This window comes from Pelodiscus sinensis, chromosome 23 (genome assembly GCF_052426305.1).
Source record: "Pelodiscus sinensis isolate ZL-2025 chromosome 23, ASM5242630v1, whole genome shotgun sequence".
Lineage (NCBI taxonomy): Eukaryota > Metazoa > Chordata > Testudines > Trionychidae > Pelodiscus > Pelodiscus sinensis.
In genome coordinates, this window is record NC_143074.1 from 2,280,542 (window position 1) to 2,301,663 (window position 21,122).

The 21,122-nt window shown below is 71.3% G+C and overlaps 1 protein-coding gene across 4 annotated transcripts in view; it reads right to left on the reverse strand.

The window, feature by feature from the left end:
* Positions 1-213: 213 nt before the first annotated feature.
* The window catches only part of ABCA2 (ATP binding cassette subfamily A member 2), a 118,088-nt gene continuing 97,179 nt past the window's right edge, over positions 214-21,122 (reverse strand). For all 4 annotated transcript variants that reach the window (XM_089772955.1, XM_089772954.1, XM_089772956.1 and 1 more), the window contains 15 exons: positions 20,494-20,668; positions 19,574-19,689; positions 18,766-18,913; positions 17,200-17,323; positions 15,630-15,762; positions 14,922-15,039; positions 14,454-14,632; positions 14,011-14,152; positions 10,712-10,846; positions 10,214-10,317; positions 9,790-9,882; positions 8,702-8,804; positions 7,845-7,982; positions 6,194-6,400; positions 214-5,317 (listed from right to left, as the gene is read on the reverse strand). In XM_089772955.1, the coding sequence (XP_089629081.1) occupies positions 5,282-5,317; positions 6,194-6,400; positions 7,845-7,982; positions 8,702-8,804; positions 9,790-9,882; positions 10,214-10,317; positions 10,712-10,846; positions 14,011-14,152; positions 14,454-14,632; positions 14,922-15,039; positions 15,630-15,762; positions 17,200-17,323; positions 18,766-18,913; positions 19,574-19,689; positions 20,494-20,668 (1,951 nt within the window). In that variant the 3' untranslated portion in view covers positions 214-5,281. The remainder of the gene's footprint in view (positions 5,318-6,193; positions 6,401-7,844; positions 7,983-8,701; positions 8,805-9,789; positions 9,883-10,213; positions 10,318-10,711; positions 10,847-14,010; positions 14,153-14,453; positions 14,633-14,921; positions 15,040-15,629; positions 15,763-17,199; positions 17,324-18,765; positions 18,914-19,573; positions 19,690-20,493; positions 20,669-21,122) is intronic.

Consider the following 21,122-nt stretch of genomic DNA (forward strand, 5'->3'; position numbering starts at 1 on the left):
CTGACAAGGGCCCCTAGGCACTACCGTAATACCTATAATAGCTGTGGCACCACAGTCCCCAGAGTGCCAGTAGGGGGTCACAGCTCTCTCGCCACCCTGCGTGGAACCAACACGCTCCTCAAGTTCGGCTTGGGCCTTGTCCTGCCCCCCGAATGGATCCGGCCAAGGTGCTGCATGCGGCCGTGGGGCAGGAACTCCAGGCACACGGGGAGGTCAGGTACATTTTTTATTCAAAACAATTATTTTCACATCTCGTCGGGTTTTTGCTAGCAATGTACAGGCTCTCCCAGGCCACCCCCCCGCGCCTACGCCGGACAAGCAGCCCCCCGCCCCCGGCGCAGCAGAGGAAGCCGGCGGCAGAGGCGAGAGCTGGGGGACCCGGACCAAAAAGCAAGGGGAGTTAAGGCAGCGTGCCAGACGGGGGCTCAAATAACCAAAGGGAGGCAACGGCTCAGAAAGCCCAGCAGGGTCAGGCCTTTGGGGGAGCTGCCCCACGGTGCCTCCGGAGCACCCAGCCCCTTGGCCGCACGAGAGGGGTGGTTCTCAAGCTTAGTTCACTGGCTCCCCTCTTTGTGGCTGCAGCTGTTTACACCCACTCGCCTCAACTCCTCCCGGCTCGGACGGCAGCGCGGAGCAGCCTCCGCCGGCCCGGCACCCGGCTCGGACGGCAGCGCGGAGCAGCCGCCGCTGGCCCGGCACCCGGCTCGGACGGCAGCGCGGAGCAGCCGCCGCTGGCCCGGCACCCGGCTCGGACGGCAGCGCGGAGCAGCCGCCGCTGGCCAGGCTCCCGGCTCGGACGGCAGCGCAGAGCAGCCGCCGCCGGCCCGGCACCCGGCTCGGACGGCAGCGCGGAGCAGCCGCCGCCGGCCCGGCACCCGGCTCGGACGGCAGCGCGGAGCAGCCGCCGCCGGCCCGGCACCCGGCTCGGACGGCAGCGCGGAGCAGCCGCCGCCGGCCCGGCACCCGGCTCGGACGGCAGCGCGGAGCAGCCGCCGCCGGCCAGGCACCCGGCTCGGACGGCAGCGCGGAGCAGCCTCCGCCGGCCCGGCACCCGGCTCGGACGGCAGCGCGGAGCAGCCGCCGCCGGCCCGGCACCCGGCTCGGACGGCAGCGCGGAGCAGCCGCCGCCGGCCCGGCACCCGGCTCGGACGGCAGCGCGGAGCAGCCGCCGCCGGCCCGGCACCCGGCTCGGACGGCAGCGCGGAGCAGCCGCCGCCGGCCCGGCACCCGGCTCGGACGGCAGCGCGGAGCAGCCGCCGCTGGCCCGGCACCCGGCTCGGACGGCAGCGCGGAGCAGCCTCCGCTGGCCAGGCACCCGGCTCGGACGGCAGCGCGGAGCAGCCTCCGCTGGCCAGGCTCCCGGCTCGGACGGCAGCGCGGAGCAGCCTTCGCTGGCCCGGCACCCGGCTCGGACGGCAGCACCGCGCCAGCAGCAGCACCGCAGACGGGAGAGAGGCAACGTCGCAAGGGACAGACATGGCTGGCTCCGTTGCTACCCTGACTTGTGCTGCAATCCTGGGGCTGACACCCTGCGCCCCACTGCATGCAGGCCACAGGTTGGGGGGCCCGAGCAGTGGGGCGCCAGCTGTCAGCCCCACGGTGGGCGGTTCCAACTGACCCCTTCATCCCCACCTCCTGGCTGTGAGCGGCCCTCTGGCATGAACCCTGGCCCGGAGCAGCCCTTTAAAAAGGCACCCGGCTTGTGCTCCGGGGAGCCCTGCCCCACAGCGAGACCCGCTGCTTTAGGGCACCGCTACGAAGACAAACGAGACCCTTGGGGGCCAAGCGTGGGGCCAGCGGAGCCGGGGCCCTCTGGAGCAAAAGCCAAGGGCCTCTCCTGCCTGTGCTAAGGAGCCTGCTTGCACGGGGCCCAGGCAGCCGGACTCCACCTCTCCTGCCGCGTCTCCAGTGGCCCTGCGGGCAGGTGTGAGCTCCGCCAGCCTGCCAGGTCCGCCGCCCTGGGGGATGAGCCCCTGGCTGCGGAAAGGGCCGTGGGCGCAGCTCCACCCCATAGACAGCGCTGTCTGCCCCCCGCCTTGGCCCTCGAGAACGTCGCGCCCCCTGGCTGCTGTGGGGCGGCACAGTCAGAAAAGGGGCCTGGTGTCTGCGGGTGCCACACAGAGGCAGGCACCTGCCACGGCCTGGTCTGCGGGCTTGTGCAGGGCCTGGCCTGGGCCGGGGGCTGCACCACCCCAGCCGGGCTGGTCCCAGTAAGAACCTGGGCAACTAACAGCCTGCACGGGCACCAGCGAGTTTCCACGGAGCGGCGCTGGGTGGGGGGCCAGGGCGGAGCGGGCCCGGCCCAGCCCTTTGCACCGGTGCCTCCCCTGCCCCGGCTCGCCCCCGAGGATCCAAGGGAAAGGAGCCGGTCCCAGGGCCCCACGAGCCTGGCTCGGTCCCCGTCGCCGCGCAGCAGGGCGGGAGGCGGACTGTCCCCAGGCTGGCTCTCCTGGAGCGGGGCCACTTCCCCGAGGGGCAGCTGGTGCTGCAATTTAAAGCCACCCCAATGGCAGTTCTGGGGCTGCTCCCACGGGTGCAAGGGCCAGAGGAAAGCAGGCTCTGGGCTGGGGCAGGAGAAACAGGCCAGGACCTGGCTGAGGCAGTGGGGACTGTCCCGGGGGCCCAGCAGTGGCTGGTGAGGATGTGGAAGGCGGCTAGGCGGGGGGTGGCTGCCTGCAGGGGGGCAGGGAGAGGGTGGTGGGGAGGGGAGCTGGAGGTGGGGGAAGGCAGGCAGGGGAGGTGGGTATGGGGGGGAGGAGGGGAACCCGGCATGGGAGATAGGGAGGGAAGCTGTGGGGAGGGGGGAGAGGAGCTGGGCATGGTGGGAGGGCAGGGGGGGGTGTCGGGCAAAGTGGGGGGGAGGAGAGATGGGGAGGGAAGCTGGGGGCGGGGGAGGAGCCGGGTATGGTGGGAGAGTGGGAGGGAAGCTGGGGGCGGGAGGGGGGGAACCGGGAATGGTGGGAGGAGAGATGGGGGAGGGAAGCTGGGGGCGGGGGAGGAGCCGGGTATGGTGGGAGATGGGGGAGGGAAGCTGGGGGCGGGGGGAACCGGGAATGGTGGGAGGGGAGATGGGGGAGGGAAGCTGGGGGGGGGGGAAACTGGGAATGGTGGGAGGGGAGATGGGGGAGGGAAGCTGGGGGGGGGGGGAGAACCGGGAATGGTGGGAGGGGAGATGGGGGAGGGAAGCTGGGGGCGGGGGAGGAGCCGGGCATAGTGGGAGGGGAAAGGGATATGGGGGCGGGGGGGGGGAACCGGGAATGGTGGGAGGGGAGATGGGGGAGGGAAGCTGGGGGCGGGGGGGGGAACCGGGAATGGTGGGAGGGGAGATGGGGGAGGGAAGCTGGGGGGGGGGGAGCCAGGCCCCGGAGCCTTCCCACAGGCCCAGGCGTCCAGCCCTGCGAGCAGCACCCAGGTCCGGTCTCTGCTGCGCGGGGGCCTCGCCGCCGGTGGGCTTGGGCCAATTTCCCGGACTAGGCTCCTGGCAGCTCTGGCCTCATCCCACGGCGATGACATCACAGCTTGGCGGCACGGCTCATGTGACGTCATTTCAGGAGGCGGGGCCTTGGGGATGACATCACTCCCCCCACCAGGTTGCCGCCTGGCGCGGGGGCTTGGGGCCGGGGCCAGGCTTTGGTGGGGAGAGCCCCCCAGGCAGCGGCCAGGCTGCGCCAGCAGCAGTGTCCCAGGCGCTCTGAGCGTGCGCGGTGCGAAACCCGGGCTGCCCACGGGGCGCGGGAGCAGGCGCTGGTGCATGGCCCACGGGCAGCGCCAACCCCGCCCTCCCCCTCAGCCCGAGGCGCTGGCACCGCCGAGAGCCGGTGAAGGCGGGACGCGGGGACGGGGACGTGGGAGGCGGCCGGGGGAACAGAACCTGCGGCCATAGGGCCGGGGACACCCAGGGGATCTCGCTTCGGGCCAGCGGCTGGGCCGGGCGGCTTCCCAACGAAGGGAACGTGGAGCCCAGTGAGAAGCGGGCCGGGGCCTTGGCGACCTGCAGGTCCAGGCCGGGCTTGCGGACGCCCCACAGTGCGTGTGTGGGGGGGGTGGGGATGGCCCAAGCCATGGCTCTGGTTCAGGCCCAGCCCTAAAGGAAGAGGTGGGGCCCAGAGGCCCATGGCCAGACGCCGCAGCCCCACAGCGAGCGGAGGGGATGAGGCAGGCAGAGCCACTCGCCGGCCCCTTGGCGCTGGGAACAGCCCCGCGCACAGACCCTCCCAGCTGCCACGTGCCCAGCCCTGCAGCTTGGGAGTGGGACGAGGGCCTGGCCCTGGGCCTGTGGGAAGGGGTCGCCCTCAGTCCAGCCCCACAGCACGGCTGGCGGGAAGGGAGAGCCTGCCCCATGGATCCACCGTGCAGCACAGGTCCCGTTTGCTCTGCCCTCTGCTTCCAGGGCAGACCTGGCTCCCTCGAGCCAGCAGCCCCCGCCCCACCTCCTCAGCCCCACTGCGCAGGGGGAGGGGAGATGAGGCCAGGGGGGCCGCAATGCCCTTGAGCCTGCCCCTGGGCCCTGCTTTGGGGGCAGGCTGGATCCAAACAACCCGTCTGCAGGGGCTGGGGGAGCCGGTTGCCTTTACACCGAGGGGCAGCTGGGGAACACGCCAGGACGCAGGGCTGGGAGCGGGGGGGCAAAAGCAAAGTGGGGCCTGGCCCCTCCCGCCCCGCAGGCCGGAGCCGAGCGGGTGAGGGAAGAGCCGCACGGACGCGCCGCTGGATGCTCGTGCCCGGCCGAGCGCTGGGACGGCTCCGCCGCGGCTGCGAGGCGCTCGCCGCGTTCCTGGCCGGCCGGGGGGAGGCCGGCACAAAGCCCCCCCGCACCTGTGCGCTCTGGCTGAGCCGCAGCCCCGTGCTTAAAAAATCCAGCGGCGCCGGACGCGGGAGGGAAGCGAAGTCCAGCGCCCCCGGCGGGCGGCCTCCGTCGCAGCACTACAAAAATAAATCTCCCGCCAGCCTCGAGCAGCGCCGGCGCCCGCGGGGGATCGGCCCGGCGCCACCTTGCAGGGCCGGCGCCGCTCAGGTCTCTGGAAGGGGCAGAGTCCGCTCTGTACAATGGCGTCTTCCCTCTTCGCCACCTGCCCCTGGGCAGCCCGGCCTCCCTGTGCCAGGCCAGGGCCCCTCGCTGTGGGGCAGGAGCCCCCGTGTCCCTCCAAGCCAGTGCTCTGCCCCCAGGCCTCGGTGCCTGGCTGGGGCAGCCCCACGGTAGCTCTGGCTGGAGGATCCAGGCGGCCGACAGAGGCCAGAGGGGGCACCAGCAGCCCCTATGCTGGGCGTTGGCTCCCCGCGCTCAGCACAGAGTGTCCGTGTTGAAGGAGAGCTGAGCCTGCAGAGAAGAGGGGCCGGGGTCACGGACAGCTGCCAGCCCCCCCGCCAGCCCTAGGGCCCCGCCGCCGGCCCCCCCGCCAGCCCCAGGACCTCCCCCGCCGCCAGCCCCAGGGCCCCGCCGCCGGCCCCCCCGCCAGCCCCAGGACCTCCCCCGCCGCCAGCCCCAGGGCCCCGCCGCCGGCCCCGCCGCCAGCCCCAGCCGCCAGCCCCAGGGCCCTGCCGCCGGCCCCCCCGCCAGCCCCAGGACCTCCCCCGCCGCCAGCCCCAGGGCCCCACCGCCGGCCCCGCCGCCAGCCCCAGCCGCCAGCCCCAAGGCCCCGCCGCCAGCACCAGAGCCCAGCCGCTGGCCCCAGGGCCCCGACTCTCTGAGGTCAAGCGAGACGCCCCCACCCCCCGCCCAGCGTCCCTACGCCCGGCCCGGCAGGGCACTAGCAGCCCCCCGCGCTGGGCGGGTCTCGCCAGGGAGGGGCGTAGCAGAGGCTGCCTGAGCCCCAGGGCTGGGCTCAGACCCGGTCCCGCCGGGGCAGCCAGCGGGATTGGCCGGCCCAGGCCCCGTGGAGGGCAGCGCCCACAGGCGAGCGCTCAAGAGTTAGCCCCGCCCAGTAGGTAGGGGAGGCTCCGCCTTCCCAAACGGCAGCCTGGCCCCACCCCCTCTCCGCCCCCAGGACACCTCTGGGGCAGGGTGCTGCTGCCCTCCAGTGCCCTGCCCCCCCCATGCTCCTGAAAGTGCAGGGGGGCGGAGACTTGGCTCCCGTGGAGGGCGGGGCCTCAGCAGAAGGGGCGGGGCCAGGGGATGGGGCTTGTCTCCTCCGGCCCTGCCCGAGCAGCGCTGGGCGTCCAGCGGAGGGAGCTGCCGGGTCCCGGCCCCGCTCACCCTCTCCTCCTCAAAGCTGATCAGACCCTCGTCGTCCGTCTCCAGGTCCTCGGGCTCCTCCACCACCAGGGCCCGCAGCTCGGTGGGGGCGGCGCGGGGCCGCAGCAGGCTCAGGAGGTGCTCCAGGGGCGACTGCGCGGCGCAGCTGGGGCTGCTCTCCTGCTGCTCCAGGTTGTCGCTTTGCTTCTTGGCAAAGTTCACAAACACCTGGGGGGCGAAGGGGAGAGCTCGGGAGATCCCAGGGGCTGCGCTGTCCCGCCTCCCCCGGCCTGCGCCCCACGGGGCTGGGGTCACCGCCTGGGGGGCGAAGGGGAGAGCTCGGGAGATCCCAGGGGCTGCGCTGTCCCGCCTCCCCCGGTGTGCGCCCCACGGGGCTGGGGTCACGGCCTGGGGGGCGAAGGGGAGAGCTCGGGAGATCCCAGGGGCTGCGCTGTCCTGCCTCCCCCGGCCTGCACCCCACGGGGCTGGGGTCACCGCCTGGGGGGCGAAGGGGAGAGCTCGGGAGATCCCAGGGGCTGCGCTGTCCCGCCTCCCCCGGCCTGCGCCCCACGGGGCTGGGGTCACCGCCTGGGGGGCGAAGGGGAGAGCTCGGGAGATCCCAGGGGCTGCGCTGTCCCGCCTCCCCCGGTGTGCGCCCCACGGGGCTGGGGTCACGGCCTGGGGGGCGAAGGGGAGAGCTCGGGAGATCCCAGGGGCTGCGCTGTCCTGCCTCCCCCGGCCTGCGCCCCACGGGGCTGGGGTCACCGCCTGGGGGGCGAAGGGGAGAGCTCGGGAGATCCCAGGGGCTGCGCTGTCCCGCCTCCCCCGGTGTGCGCCCCACGGGGCTGGGGTCACGGCCTGGGGGGCGAAGGGGAGAGCTCGGGAGATCCCAGGGGCTGCGCTGTCCTGCCTCCCCCGGCCTGCGCCCCACGGGGCTGGGGTCACCGCCTGGGGGGCGAAGGGGAGAGCTCGGGAGATCCCAGGGGCTGCGCTGTCCTGCCTCCCCCGGCCTGCGCCCCACGGGGCTGGGGTCACGGCCTGGGGGGCGAAGGGGAGAGCTCGGGAGATCCCAGGGGCTGCGCTGTCCACCTCCCCCGGCCTGCGCCCCACGGGGCTGGGGTCACCGCCTGGGGGGCGAAGGGGAGAGCTCGGGAGATCCCAGGGGCTGCGCTGTCCTGCCTCCCCCGGCCTGCGCCCCACGGGGCTGGAGTCACCGCCTGGGGGGCGAAGGGGAGAGCTCGGGAGATCCCAGGGGCTGCGCTGTCCTGCCTCCCCCGGCCTGCGCCCCACGGGGCTGGGGTCACCGCCTGGGGGGCGAAGGGGAGAGCTCGGGAGATCCCAGGGGCTGCGCTGTCCTGCCTCCCCCGGCCTGCGCCCCACGGGGCTGGAGTCACCGCCTGGGGGGCGAAGGGGAGAGCTCGGGAGATCCCAGGGGCTGCGCTGTCCTGCCTCCCCCGGCCTGCGCCCCACGGGGCTGGGGTCACCGCCTGGGGGGCGAAGGGGAGAGCTCGGGAGATCCCAGGGGCTGCGCTGTCCTGCCTCCCCCGGCCTGCGCCCCACAGGGCTGGGGTCACCGTCTGGGGGCTCTGGCTCTGCTGAAGATTGGCTCCCCGGGCCCCCGCGCCCTCGACCCCCACTCCTCCGCCCTCGCACCTGGCGCCCCGGGACTCACGTTGTCCAGCGTGGTCTGGCTGACGGAATAGTCCTCGATGCCCAGCACCTCCACCACCTGCTCCATCTTGCTGAAGACCTGGGCCAGCGAGATCTGCTCCGACTTGAGCTGGTACTGCACCTTGGTGTGGTGGCGCTCCTGGGGCGGGACAGGACAAGGCACCGGCCAGTCCCCTCCCGCCATCGGACACGCGGCCCAGCACTGCGCCCGCTCCTGCCAGCGGCCAGAGACGCTCCCAGCTGTATCTAGCCCAGGGCTGGGCGGGCAGGCACCCCGGGGCCATCTCCGTGGCCTCTGGCCAGAGGTCTGACTGCTGGGCAGGCGCCCGTGGGGAGGGCAAGGTGCCGGCTCACTGGGGAAGCGGCTGGGCACGCTGCCATCAGCCCAGGGTGGTGAAAGGGGTCACTCTGCCCTGCCCTGCCCCCTTTGAGCAGGGATAGCGGGGGAGGGGGGATCTCTGACTGCGGATACCAGATCCCCCACACGTACCAGGACTGGCCTTACCTGGTTGGGCTGCAGCTGCCGGCCTGGCCTGGGGGGCAGAGCCTTGGTGGAAGGGCCAGTGTAGAAAAGCAAATGGGCCCTGGCCCCCAGTCCTGGGGCCCCCGTGCCAGGCTCTTCCCCGGGGAATCCTGCCAGGGCCGGGGGCAGGGCAGGGCCATTATGAGGAGCACAAGAACGACGTCTCCCCAGCTGGCTGCGAGGCTGGAGAGCTGGTCTCAGCACCAGTGGCTATGCGGGGGGCCAGGGCACAGCCTGTCGCCGCCCTGCGGCCGGAGGGGGAGGCCAGTCCGCTCGGGAAGCCGGGGCTCCAGCCAGGCCGTCTCCCGGAGCCGGGCCCCTAGGGCAGTGCTCACCTTGAGGACGGCCTCCGGGAAGTTCCGGTTGAAGAACCGCACCACCTCCTTCACGCTGAGGCTGGACTTGGTCCGCACCGTGATCATGTAGCCGTCTCCAAACCTGGGCGGGGCCGAGGGGACACGTGACCCCAGCGCCGGGCTGCAGCTGGGCCCCAGGCCCGCACGGCAGGGCACGGAGACGCACGAGGGAGGAGCGTTTGCCCAGGAACCTTGCCCTGGACGGCAGCCGCCAGGCCTCTCCCCCGCAGCCAGTCGGCAGATCGTCGTCCCCACGTGGCATGCAGCACGCTCCCAAAGGGCCACGCTCCCGCCAGCTGCAGCCCCACGCCTGTGCCAGGGCCCACTCTGCGCTCTGCTCCCTGCCCGGCCCGTGGGGAGCCTTCCTCGCAGTCGCCCCGGCACCGGCACTCTGCGTGTGGGGTGGGGCTGCATGGCGGCGAGGGGGGGCCCTCAGGAAAGCGCCCGCCAGGCGGCCAAGCGCTGCAGGGCATTGCCCAGGGAAGGGGAATCTCCACCCGCGGGATACTGAAGACAAATGCTGCCAGGGATGCTCCCGAGAGTGCGTGGCCCTGCCAGGAGGGCGGGGGCTGGACGAGACGAGCTCTCTAGGGCCCTTGTGGCCTGATTTCCAGTGAGACTGGCAGACCCTGCCCCGTGACTGCCCCACCCTGGCACCAGGTCCCAGCCTCCCCCGGGCGTGGGGGCCGGGCATGTGCTCTCCTGGCACATGGGCGCAGGCGGAGGGGGCTGTCCTGGGGTGGGGGGGCTGGCCGGGAGCTCTCCCGGCGGGTGTGTCTGCAGGCGGAGGGGCGCAGGCGGAGGGGGCTGTCCTGGGGGGGGGGGGGGGCTGGCTGGGAGCTCTCCTGACAGGTGTGTCTGCAGGCGGAGGGGCGCAGGCGAAGGGGCGCAGGCGAAGGGGGGCAGGCGAAGGGGGGCAGGCGAAGGGGGGCTGTCCCGGGGCGGGGGGCTGGCCAGGCGCTCTCCCGGCAGGTGTGTCTGCAGGCGAAGGGGGGCTATCCCGGGGGGGGGGGGGGCTGACGGGTGCTCTCCCTGCAGCCCCTCCCTGGCAGGGGCCGGACTCTTACCTGTTTTTCAGGTGCTGGATGCTGCCGAGACACTTGAGGCGCCCGTTCACCATGATGGCCAGCCTGGTGCACAGCGCCTCGCACTCCTCCATGCTGCGGGAGAGGGGCCGGGTGAGGGGGGCGGCCTGGCCCGGCCATGCTGGGCGCAGGCTCCTGCTCTCTGGGGCTCACACGGCCCCACCCGGCTCGTGCCGCGCTGGCCGGGGGAAGAGCGGGGGCCGGGGGGGGGCAGGGGCGGGGGCAGGGCCCTCGGGGCTGTCGGTCCAGGGGGGACCCTCACCGATGGGAACGGGACCGGGGCTCTCCTGGGCCCTTCCCCGCCGAGGTGCCTGTGCCCCAGGGTGCCGGGGGAGGGACCATGAATTGTGCATGGGCCGCCCCAGCCTCCCAGCCGTGGGGCTCGCTCCCCGCAGGGCCCCCCCACCTGTGGGACGTCAGCACCACGGAGCGGCCGGTTTTGATGATGTCCAGGATGAGGTTCCACAGGAAGCGCCGGGCCTTGGGGTCCATGCCGGTCGTCGGCTCGTCCTTGCAGAAGGGAGAGAGGCTGAGCTCCCCCAGCTCTGAACCTGGCCCCCTTCCCGCCCCCGCTCCCCATTCAGGGTGCTGCTGTACCAGGGGTATTACGGTAGCGCCCAGGAGCTCCACCCACGGAGCAGGCTGGCTCCGCCCTCGCCCTGGGCTCCCGCACCCCCTGCCCGCACCCACTCTAGCCTCATGCCAGGCCTGGGGCAGACCCACCGCCCAGCCCTGGGCACCAGAGCCCCCCCCTCCGCTGGGAGGCCGCCCAGGGGCCCCGCTCGGCCTGTCTGACCAGGCAGCTGGCTGCCCTCTGCCGTGAGCTCAGCCCCGGGCCCCTGACCCAGGCCTCCCCCGGCCCCCGAGTTGCACCGTGGCCCCTCCCGCGGCCCCCCCGGCTCACCAGGAAGATGAAGGAGGGGAAGCCGATGAGGGCGATGGCCGTGGACAGCTTCCTCTTGTTGCCCCCGCTGTAGGTGCTGGCGGGCTTGTCGGCGTATTTGGTGAGCTCCAGCTTCTTCAGGGCCCACTTCACCACCTGGGGAGGGCGCAGTGCGTGGGGCCTGTGCTTACTGGACCCTGCCTCCTGCTGGCTGCAGTGGGGAGCCGGGGGGCCCTGGCCACAGGGCGCGGAGCCCCCTGGCCCGTGGAGCCCAGGCCCAGGGTGGGCTGCCTGAGGGGTCTGGCCGTTCCAGGGGACACGCCAGGCCCAGACTCTCAACACGCCCAGAGTCAGCTGCTGCGGCCCCTCCTCCGCCTTCCCACCGGCCCCTCCCCACCCCGGGGAGAGCACCAGAGCCCTCGGACACAGCGCAGGCGTGGGCATTCCCTGAGCTCCTTGAGAGCTGCACCTCAGGGGTGAGCCCGGCGGGGGTGAGCCCGCGTCCCATGTGTGCCCGGCGGGGGTGAGCCCGCGTCCCATGTGTGCCCGGCGGGGCTGTGCCAGGTGGGGGTGAGCCCGCGTCCCATGTGTGCCCGGAGGGGGTGAGCCCGTGTCCCATGTGTGCCCGGCGGGGCTGTGCCAGGTGGGGGTGAGCCCGCGTCCCATGTGAGCCCGGTGGGGGTGAGCCCGTGTCCCATGTGTGCCCGGCGGGGGTGAGCCCACGTCCCATGTGTGCCCGGCGGGGGTGTGCCCGGCGGGGGTGTGCCCGCGTCCCATGTGTGCCCGGCGGGGGTGAGCCCGCATCCCATGTGTGCCCGGCGGGGGTGTGCCAGGTGGGGGTGAGCCCGCGTCCCATGTGTGCCCGGCGGGGGTGAGCCCGCGTCCCATGTGTGCCCGGTGGGGGTGAGCCCGCGTCCCATGTGTGCCTGGCGGGGGTGAGCCCGCGTCCCATGTGTGCCCAGTGGGGGTGAGCCCGCGTCCCATGTGTGCCTGGCGGGGGTGAGCCCGCGTCCCATGTGTGCCCGGCGGGGCTGTGCCAGGTGGGGGTGAGCCCGCGTCCCATGTGTGCCCGGAGGGGGTGAGCCCGTGTCCCATGTGTGCCCGGCGGGGGTGTGCCAGGTGGGGGTGAGCCCGCGTCCCATGTGTGCCCGGCGGGGGTGAGCCCGCGTCCCATGTGTGCCCGGTGGGGGTGAGCCCGCGTCCCATGTGAGCCCGGTGGGGGTTAGCCCGTGTCCCATGTGTGCCCGGCGGGGGTGAGCCCACGTCCCATGTGTGCCCGGCGGGGGTGTGCCCGGCGGGGGTGTGCCCGCGTCCCATGTGTGCCCGGCGGGGGTGAGCCCGCATCCCATGTGTGCCCGGCGGGGGTGTGCCAGGTGGGGGTGAGCCCGCGTCCCATGTGTGCCCGGCGGGGGTGAGCCCGCGTCCCATGTGTGCCCGGTGGGGGTGAGCCCGCGTCCCATGTGTGCCTGGCGGGGGTGAGCCCGCGTCCCATGTGTGCCCAGTGGGGGTGAGCCCGCGTCCCATGTGTGCCTGGCGGGGGTGAGCCCGCGTCCCATGTGTGCCCGGCGGGGGTGTGCCCGGCGGGGGTGTGCCCGCGTCCCATGTGTGCCCGGCGGGGGTGAGCCCGCGTCCCATGTGTGCCCGGCGGGGGTGTGCCAGGTGGGGGTGAGCCCGCGTCCCATGTGTGCCCGGCGGGGGTGAGCCCGCGTCCCATGTGTGCCCGGTGGGGGTGAGCCCGCGTCCCATGTGTGCCTGGCGGGGGTGAGCCCGCGTCCCATGTGTGCCCGGCGGGGATGAGCCCGCGTCCCATGTGTGCCTGGCGGGGGTGAGCCCGCGTCCCATGTGTGCCTGGCGGGGGTGTGCCCGGTGGGGGTGTGCCCGGTGGGGGTGAGCCCGCGTCCCATGTGTGCCCGGCGGGGGTGAGCCCGCGTCCCATGTGTGCCCACTGTGACGTAGTGTTGGTACCTTGCTGGTTGCTGGGCGGTGGGTGACTCCGCTGGTGGCTGTTTGCAGCACGGCCCAGCAGGGCAGGGGATGAGTCATTATGCAAGGGGGCTTCGAACCTGTCGGATTAGTTGCCTCCCGGGGAGAGGAACAAAGGAAGGGGGATGCCGCCCCTGGCTGGGGGCAGGGCTGGAGGAGGGTTTTAGTTTCTGTCTGGTATCATGGAGGAAGCAGCCTAAGCAACAGGCTGGGATTTAGGGGCCCAGGCTTCCCCATCTCAAGGGGGCTGAGGCATCCTAGCCCTGCCCTGGAATCAGATTCCATCTGTGCTGTGCTGTATCCTGGAGAAGCAATGAACTCCTCTGTTCTACTGGCTGAGGGAGTCTGTCCGTGCCATTTCGGGTGTGCAGGAGGCGGGGAACCACGACGCGCCATCACACCCGCGTGACAGTGAGTCGGGGGTCCCCTGATCATGCAGCTCCGTAGCAGCAAGAACAGGCTCCGCCAGCCAGTAGAACAGGGGGGTTTATTGCTTCTCCGGGATACAGCCCAGACGTTACGTGGCTACAGGCGTCTGGGCCAGGATGCCTCAGACCCCTGAGATGGGTCCCTGGGCCCTAGATTCCCAGCCCCCCTCCTTAGCCCGTCTCCTTCTTGATTCCAGCCAGAAACTGACCCTCCCCCAACACCAACTTCCTTTGTTTGCTCTCTTCTCCTAACCAGTAGAACCGGTCCGGTCACTGTCATGGGGCCCTCAAGGTGCCCCCACTGGGCCGTGCTCACAGACGGGGCAGCTGCAGCCCAGGCACAGGAACCAGCAAGGTACTGCCACTCCACCGCAGCCTGCGTGCCAGCGTGCCCGGCAGGGGCGTGCCCGCGCGTGCCGTTTGCGCCTGGCGGGGGCGCGCTGCTCGCTTTGGGGGGCTTCTATCCCTGCGGCCGGCAGGGGCCGATGGAGCTTTGGTCTCCGCACAGCAGCTCAGTGGGCAGCGGGGGGGTAAACGGGGCTGGGGAGGGGCCCCCAGCCTGTCCCACGCTCTGCTGAGTTCAGCCCCGAGTGCCCTGGGGCGGTGCCCGGGCTGCGCCCCCCGCCTGACACACAGTGGCACGCCCAGAGGCTGTGGCACCGGAACCCGCAGCTCTCTCACCCGCGTCTGGGGGCTGGTGCTACTGGGCCCCGGGCCCGGCCCAGAATCCCCTTCTCAGGCTGGGACAAAGGTGCGGAGGGCGGCCAGGCGGCCAGGCAGGCAACGGGGCCTGGCCCACAGCAGAGAGAGCCTGCTGCTGGAGCGCGGGGCATCACTAGGAACGCGCTGCCCCGCCAGAGCCAGGGGAACGGGGACTCCCCAGCCCAGCCCGCCCTGGCCAGGCCTTACCCTCTCCTCATCCTTCCAGGGGATGCCGCGCAGGCGGGTGTAGAGCTCCAGGTGCTCCTGCGCCGTGAGCTCGTCGAACAGCGCGTCGAACTGCGGGCAGTAGCCCAGGCTCTGCTGCACCTGGAGGAGCTCCTTCAGGATGCTGTGGGAGAGGCAGGGGGGTGCAGTGGTTAGGGCAGTAGCTCAGCCCGTGGGAGACGTGGCTGAAATCCCTGCTCGGCCACAGGCTTCCTGTGGGACACGGGGATAGTTCCAGCCTCTGTGTGCCTCAGTTTCCCCACCAATATGGCACAGCGTTCCTTCATAGCACTGCAACAGGCCAAGACCCCTGACCACCCCGAGGGGATGGATCTGCCCCAGGCTGGCTGGACACCCCCCCAGGCCTGAGCGTGGGTGACCACTGGACAGCACAGCCCCCCCACCTGCGCCCCCTCGGCGGGTACCTGTGCCCGTTGATGAAGGCCTCCCCGCCCGTGGTGCTCTCGTCCCCGGTCAGCATCTTGAAGGTGGTGGTCTTCCCCGCCCCGTTGACGCCCAGCAGGCCGAAGCACTCGCCGGGCCGCACGCCCACGCACAGCCGGTCCACGGCCAGGATGCGCCCGATCTTGCGGGACTTGTACACCTGGCCCCACGGGCACAAGGGCAGCTCAGTGCTGGGCCTGCGGGGGGCCCTGAACCCCGAGGCAAGGGGCTGGGCTCACGACACGAGCGCCGGCGCCCCCAGCCACACGCTGGATGAGCTGGAGACGGGCCCCGGGCTCCCTGCCGGCACCATCCTCCGGCTGCCCGCCCCACGCCAGGGGCTGGACTCCCCCCTCCCTCCCTCCCCGTGCGCTGGGGTCTCTGAGCTCAACAGCCAACCCCCGTAGCTCCGGGCCTGGGCTGTGGCGGCCGGGGCGGAGCCGCCCTACCTTGGTGAGGTTCTCGATCTTGAGCATGTCGTTGTCGGCGTCGCCGCGCAGGACCCGGTGCCGCTCGTTGGCCACGTCGACGTCGTCCTCGATGGGCTTGGTGGAGACGGGCTGCCGCCTGCGGGGGGGGAGGGGGGGACGGGACGGGGACTCAGGCCTCCACAAGGCAGCGTGGGCCAGTGAAGGGAGCACGAGCCAGGACCCAGAAACTGATTTCTAACCCTGGCTCGGTTCCGACTCGCCGGGGTGACTGTAGCCAGCCACCACCCTCTCCCGTGCCTCAGTTTCCCCACTGCAGAACAGGGCTCCCCCGCCCCCCCAGGGCCTCTGGGATTCAGAGGCCTGGGGGTTAGTATTGTGCTCCCTGCGCTGTCCATGGCATGGCCCCTCTGGTGACCTGATCTGCAGGAGCGACCTGGTTTGGAGCAAATCCGGCCCCCAGGCTGAGCTGCAGAACGTGCCTGGGGAGGGGCAGGGAGTCACTAAGCCACGGTGGGCTCCGTGCCTCCCGTCTGTGCTTGGGGGGGGGGGGGGCGCAGGACGGACGCTCCGCAAGCCCAGCGCAGGGTGACAGGGTCTGCTTCCCAGCACGGGGCGCGTCTCTGAACCCCACAGCCTGTCCCCTGCCACCAACAGGATCAATCCATCGCCCAGCTCTCCGGGGGGGCACCTTGTCCTGTGACCCCCCCCACCTCCACCACCACTCACTGTGGTTTCCGGAAGAAGTTGTATTGGCACATGATGGTGATGAAGAACCCGACAAAACCTTCGATCGTCATGGCAACCAGGCCCCGCGTCACGATATCCCATTCGAAGGGCGATTTCATTTTATCGAACTGCCCTGGGGGAGGGGCAAGCGAGGGGTTCACAAGGGGCAAGACACGCCATAGGTGGGGGCCTCGCACCCGCCCTGCGCCCGCCAGCGCCCACTGCCAGCGCTTCGGAGGGCCCCCCCGGCACTTGCGCTGCAGGGTCGGGAGCGTCCGTCCTGCTCAGCGCGTGCCCTGCGGCATGAGCACTGGGAGCACCAGCACTCGGCCCCAGGATACCAACCCAGAGATCGGCACCCAGGCAAGTCTCAGACAGAGCAACCCTGGCAGGGAGGAAAAGCAGCGGAGCCACGAAATCCCCAGTGACTACACTGACGGGCTAAGGGCCAATCCAAGCGCCAGTAAGAGATCGCAACCGATCCCTGGCTCGTCGGCTCGCAGGCCCCCACCCTGCCAAGCCCCCTGTTCACCTCTGCGCAGGGCGTCAGCAGAGCCACTCGGAGGGAGTAAAACTACGCACACGGGGAAACGCTTTAGGGCCGGGACCTCAGATCCTACGCTCTTGATCCGGGGGGTGGGGGAGTAGAACGGGCCCCTGATGTATTATCATTAAACACTATGGCCAGGAGCCCAGATCTTCAGTCATGCTCAGAGCCACGCTCGAGGAAGGGCACCGAGCAGCGAAAGCCGCCGCTCCAACGCCACCCGCTCCAGGCGCCAGGGACTCGGCTAGGAACAGACACGCGCCCGCCAGGCGGAGGAGGCCGAAGGGGGGTTCAAACTACAAGCAGCACGACTGGAGTGGGACTGTGGAAACGTGGTTTCGACTGACGGAGACGGGGCAGGTGCAATTGTTCTCGTTCCATTTTGCTTCACTTCTGGGATCGATGCCACATACGTTGCCCACGATCTAGCCACCGGCACTAGGCCAGGCAGAACAGCCCTTTCCATCCGGACCCCCCTCCAGTAGCAGCGAGAGGGACGCCAATGAGGAGCCCTGGGCTATCTGAAGGCTCCCTCGGCACTTTCTGGGGCGGCTCTCGGACGCCAGCAGCTCTGGGGTGAAGCGTGAAAGCCGCTGGGGAAGTGGAGAGCAGTTTCCAGGAGCCCCCGCTCAGCCTCCGTACGGCGCTTGCCGCAGTGAGCTCCTGGCCTTGCCCTGGCTCCGGGTACGATCCTACAAAGCCGACGTGACCGGGGCAAAGAGCCGGCACAGGCGGCTGGAGCCTGCCCCAAAGCGAACTGCAGAAAGCCCCGTGGCCACTAACAACAGGCGCCGTGTCCGAGGCGCTGGGGCGCCTGGCCAAAGCCCTTGCGAGGACGCTGTGGGAGCGACCAGGAGCCGTAGCCACCCCGCGGACTGGGCAGGGCACCGCACACACCAGCAGAAAGGCCCCCGCCCCCCGGTGCCGTTTGCACCAAGTCCCGCTGCCTCTCCCCCGAGCAAACCTGCCGGCAGCCGCGCTGCGTCCAGGCTCAGCCAGCGCCCGGCCCGCGCCAGCCCTTACCGATCTTGGCGTAGTACTCGTTGATGTACTCGTTGTAGGCCATTTCCATCAGCCCGTGGCCCAGGTTGTAGTTGGGGAAGATGAGGAAGCAGCTCTTCAGGTAGCTGTTAACGACCTTCAGGTCCTAGGCGGGAGGCGGAGAGGATGCAGACCCCACACGGCCGGGCACCCGCCCCACAAGCAGCGCCCGAGGCTGCGGCGTGCGGAGTGAGGCTCCCTGGCCTGGAGTCTCGCCCCTGGCAGGCGGCCTGCTCGACAGCCCTCCCTGACGGGCGTGGCGTAGTGGGGGGGGAGCTGTCTGCTCCGTGACGGGCGTGGCGTAGTGGGGGGGGGGCTGTCTGCTCCGTGACGGGCGTGGCGTAGTGGGGGGGGCTGTCTGCTCCGTGACGGGCGTGGCGTAGTGGGGGGGGCTGTCTGCTCCGTGACGGGCGTGGCGTAGTGGGGGGGGAGCTGTCTGCTCCGTGACGGGCGTGGCGTAGTGGGGGGGGCTGTCTGCTCCGTGACGGGCGTGGCGTAGTGGGGGGGGCTGTCTGCTCCGTGACCGGCGTGGCGTAGTGGGGGGGGCTGTCTGCTCCGTGACGGGCGTGGCGTAGTGGGGGGGGGGCTGTCTGCTCCGTGACGGGCGTGGCGTAGTGGGGGGGGGCTGTCTGCTCCGTGACGGGCGTGGCGTAGGGGGGGGGGGCTGTCTGCTCCGTGACGGGCGTGGCGTAGTGGGGGGGGGCTGTCTGCTCCGTGACGGGCGTGGCGTAGTGGGGGGGGCTGTCTGCTCCGTGACGGGCGTGGCGTACTGGGGGGCTGTCTGCTCCGTGACGGGCGTGGCGTAGTGGGGGGGGCTGTCTGCTCCGTGATGGGCGTGGCGTAGTGGGGGGGGGGCTGTCTGCTCCGTGACGGGCGTGGCGTAGTGGGGGGGGGGCTGTCTGCTCCGTGACGGGCGTGGCGTAGTGGGGGGGGGGCTGTCTGCTCCGTGACGGGCGTGGCGTAGTGGGGGGGCTGTCTGCTCTGTGACGGGCGTGGCGTAGTGGGGGGTGCTGTCTGCTCCGTGACGGGCGTGGCGTAGTGGGGGGGGCTGTCTGCTCTGTGACCAGGGTCCCCCTGCGCTGGGAGGGGAGATTCTCACTGACTCTCCCAATGTGGATTAACCAGACACCCAGGCTCAGCCTCCCAGGGAGAGACAAAGGGAGGGGGGCGGAGAGCAGCACCTGGCTGGGGGGCAGTGGCTGTCTGGGAAGCAGGGGGAAGAGGCTAAGCTGGGGCCTGGAGGCGATGGGCCCTAACCCTGGGGTCTGGGGCATCCGCACCCCGGCCCCTGTAGCCACATCCCGTCTGTGCTGGGCTGTAGGAACAATGAACCCCCCCCCCCCCCCCCCCCCCCCGTTCCACGCCTGGCGGAGTCTGTTCATGCTGCTCCGGGGGTGCAGGAACGGGGGAATCCCGACGCGCCGTCACAACGGGCACGGCCCCAGGCTCCCGCCCCTGCCTTCCTGGGCGTGGCAGCCGTTCTAGGGGGCTGGTCTGGGCAGCACAGGGGAGGCTGCCCCTCCCCTTCGGGGCCCCGGGGGCACCCACCTTGTCGTGCTCGAAGAGCTGCAGCAGGAAGGTGGCGACGGTGGCCGTGATGCCAATGAAGAGGTTGATAACGATCAAGAAGACGTAGGCCGAGCTGGGCACCTCGAACCAGAAGGAGGCCGGGTACATGATGGGGGTGATGGACCAGCTGGTGCAACGAGGCGGCCAAGGAGAGCGCATCAAAGCCCGTGCCCAGCCCGTGCTGGCCGGCCCGCCCACCCCACGGGCACTAGGCCGGTGAGCGACAAGCCCAAAGCCGGGGCCTTGGCCCACTGGCTCTACACACGGAGCAGCAGGTCTGCCCCGGACTCCAGCGACCGCCCGGAGCAGGGGCCAATGGCGAACACTTCGGCCCAGCCCTGCGCTCGGGGTCCCACACAGCCAGACCCCCAAGCCGCAGCCCCATGCTGGAGCCGCAGCCCATCCTCCCTCCCACCCAGGAGCCGAGGGGGACCAGGAGGTGCAGCCTGTTAGGACGGGTCGGAGCGGCCGGGGGGGTAGCACTGAGCAGCCCCAGAGGCTGACACGTGGGCCAGGCCTCCAGGAGTTCTAGTCCCACAGCGCCCAGAACCACCGGCAGACGCCCGGCGGGCAGGGCCACCCAGCACCGGCAGCGCTAGGCGCCGCGCTGGCCGACGGGGCTCCCGCTTCGGCTGCTGGCTACTAGGAGCACCCTGTTTGGGGTGGTGAGGTTAGCGCTGGGCTGGCCGCCCGTGTAGCCAGAGCCCAGGTACAGCACGGGCGGGCACAGCCCCTCCCTGCCCCCCACGCCCGCGCGCACGCCGCCCCGGGCCGCCAGGCCACGCACCCGTAGAGCAGGAAGAGCGAGAGGACGGCGGGGAAGTTGGTGGAGGACGTGTAGGCCGGGAGGTCGAAGACGAAGAGGATGATGATGCAGCACGTGGCCGGCACCAGGTAATTCAGCTGGAAGAGAGGCACCGAGGAGGGGCGTGACGTGCCGGACGGCGCGCCGAGGTCGCCGTGAGCTCAGAGCCCAGGGAAGCAGGGCCAGCGTGGGAGGCACAAGCGCCAGACCCAGCCGGGCCCCCACTGCCAAGCTCTGCTGGATGGGGGTAACCCCCGGCTGCCAGGCTGGACAGGGCTGTCTTAGCGCCGGGCCCGGGGGGCTTTCGTCGCCATAGTAACTGCTCTCCGCCTACGCGGCACCCCCACTGGAGGGCTCTGCCGGTGCCGCCTACTGGCAAAGCCCCACCGACGGGCACGGCCCCCCGAGTGGTCACTGGCTCAAAGCCAAACAAAACTCTCCAGCCCGTGGCAAGCCACCCCCAGCCCCTGCCCACTGAGGAAGCCCTCCCCCCGCAGCGGGGCAGGCCGAGCGCACCACGGAGACACTGGGCCCGCAGCGTCCCACGGCCTGGAGGGGCCCAGCCACTGCAGAACGGGGCTGGGTTCCAGCTCCACGCACAGGCTGCCTGGCCACCCGCAAGGAGCAGGCCCCACGGCCCAGGGAAGGAGGCAAGGTGCCACGTGGCAAGCGAGCCCACGGACAGGCCACGGTCCGGGCGCACACAGCGCAGCCGCCCTCCGCCAATGGGTGGGAAGTGCCCTGCAGGCCCTTCTCCCGGGGGCTGGGAGCGCCTGGGTGGCAAGGGCCTTCTTGCAGATAGAGAACCCCCCGGGGAGCCGCACACGCAGGCCCCGACGGATGCCCCCCTCTGGGGCAGTCAGCTCCCAGGCCCGTGCCCGACTGCCCCGCTTGGCTCTTACCATGTCCCACACGTAGTTGGCCAGCCAGTAGATCACGGGGTCGCAGCCACTCACAAACTGCAGGTGCTTGGCTTTGGTGGCCTTCTCGGCCACCAGGAACACCACGAAGCTGGCCGGCACGAAGGACATGGCCACGATGATGAAGATGGCAATGACCACGTCTGTGCCTTGCAGGCTGCGGCGGAGGAGAGCGGCATAAGAACACGAGGGCGGCCAGGCCCGTCCAGCCCAGGGTCCTGTCTGCCCACGGGGGCCAGTGCCAGGTGTCCCAGGGGGCGTGAAGAGAACCGGGAATCACCCCGTGATCCCTCCAGTCACCCATTCCCAGCCCTGGACAAGCAGAGGTTACAGACACCATCCCTGCCAGCCTGGCTAATAGCCGCTGATGGACCTGTCCTCCAAGAATCTAGCGAGCTCTTTTTTGAACCCTGTTACAGTCCTGGCCTCCACAACGTCCTCTGGCGAGGAGTTCCACAGGTCGACTGTGTTGTGTGAAGAAGCGGGAGTGAAAAGAAGGGAAGTGGAAGGGGACGGGGGTTATCCCACATAGCATGAGCCACAAGGAAACCACCGCGAGGCCGCACACGGGGGGAGGGGCGTTTCTATGGGGCCTGGGTAAGGCGAGGTTG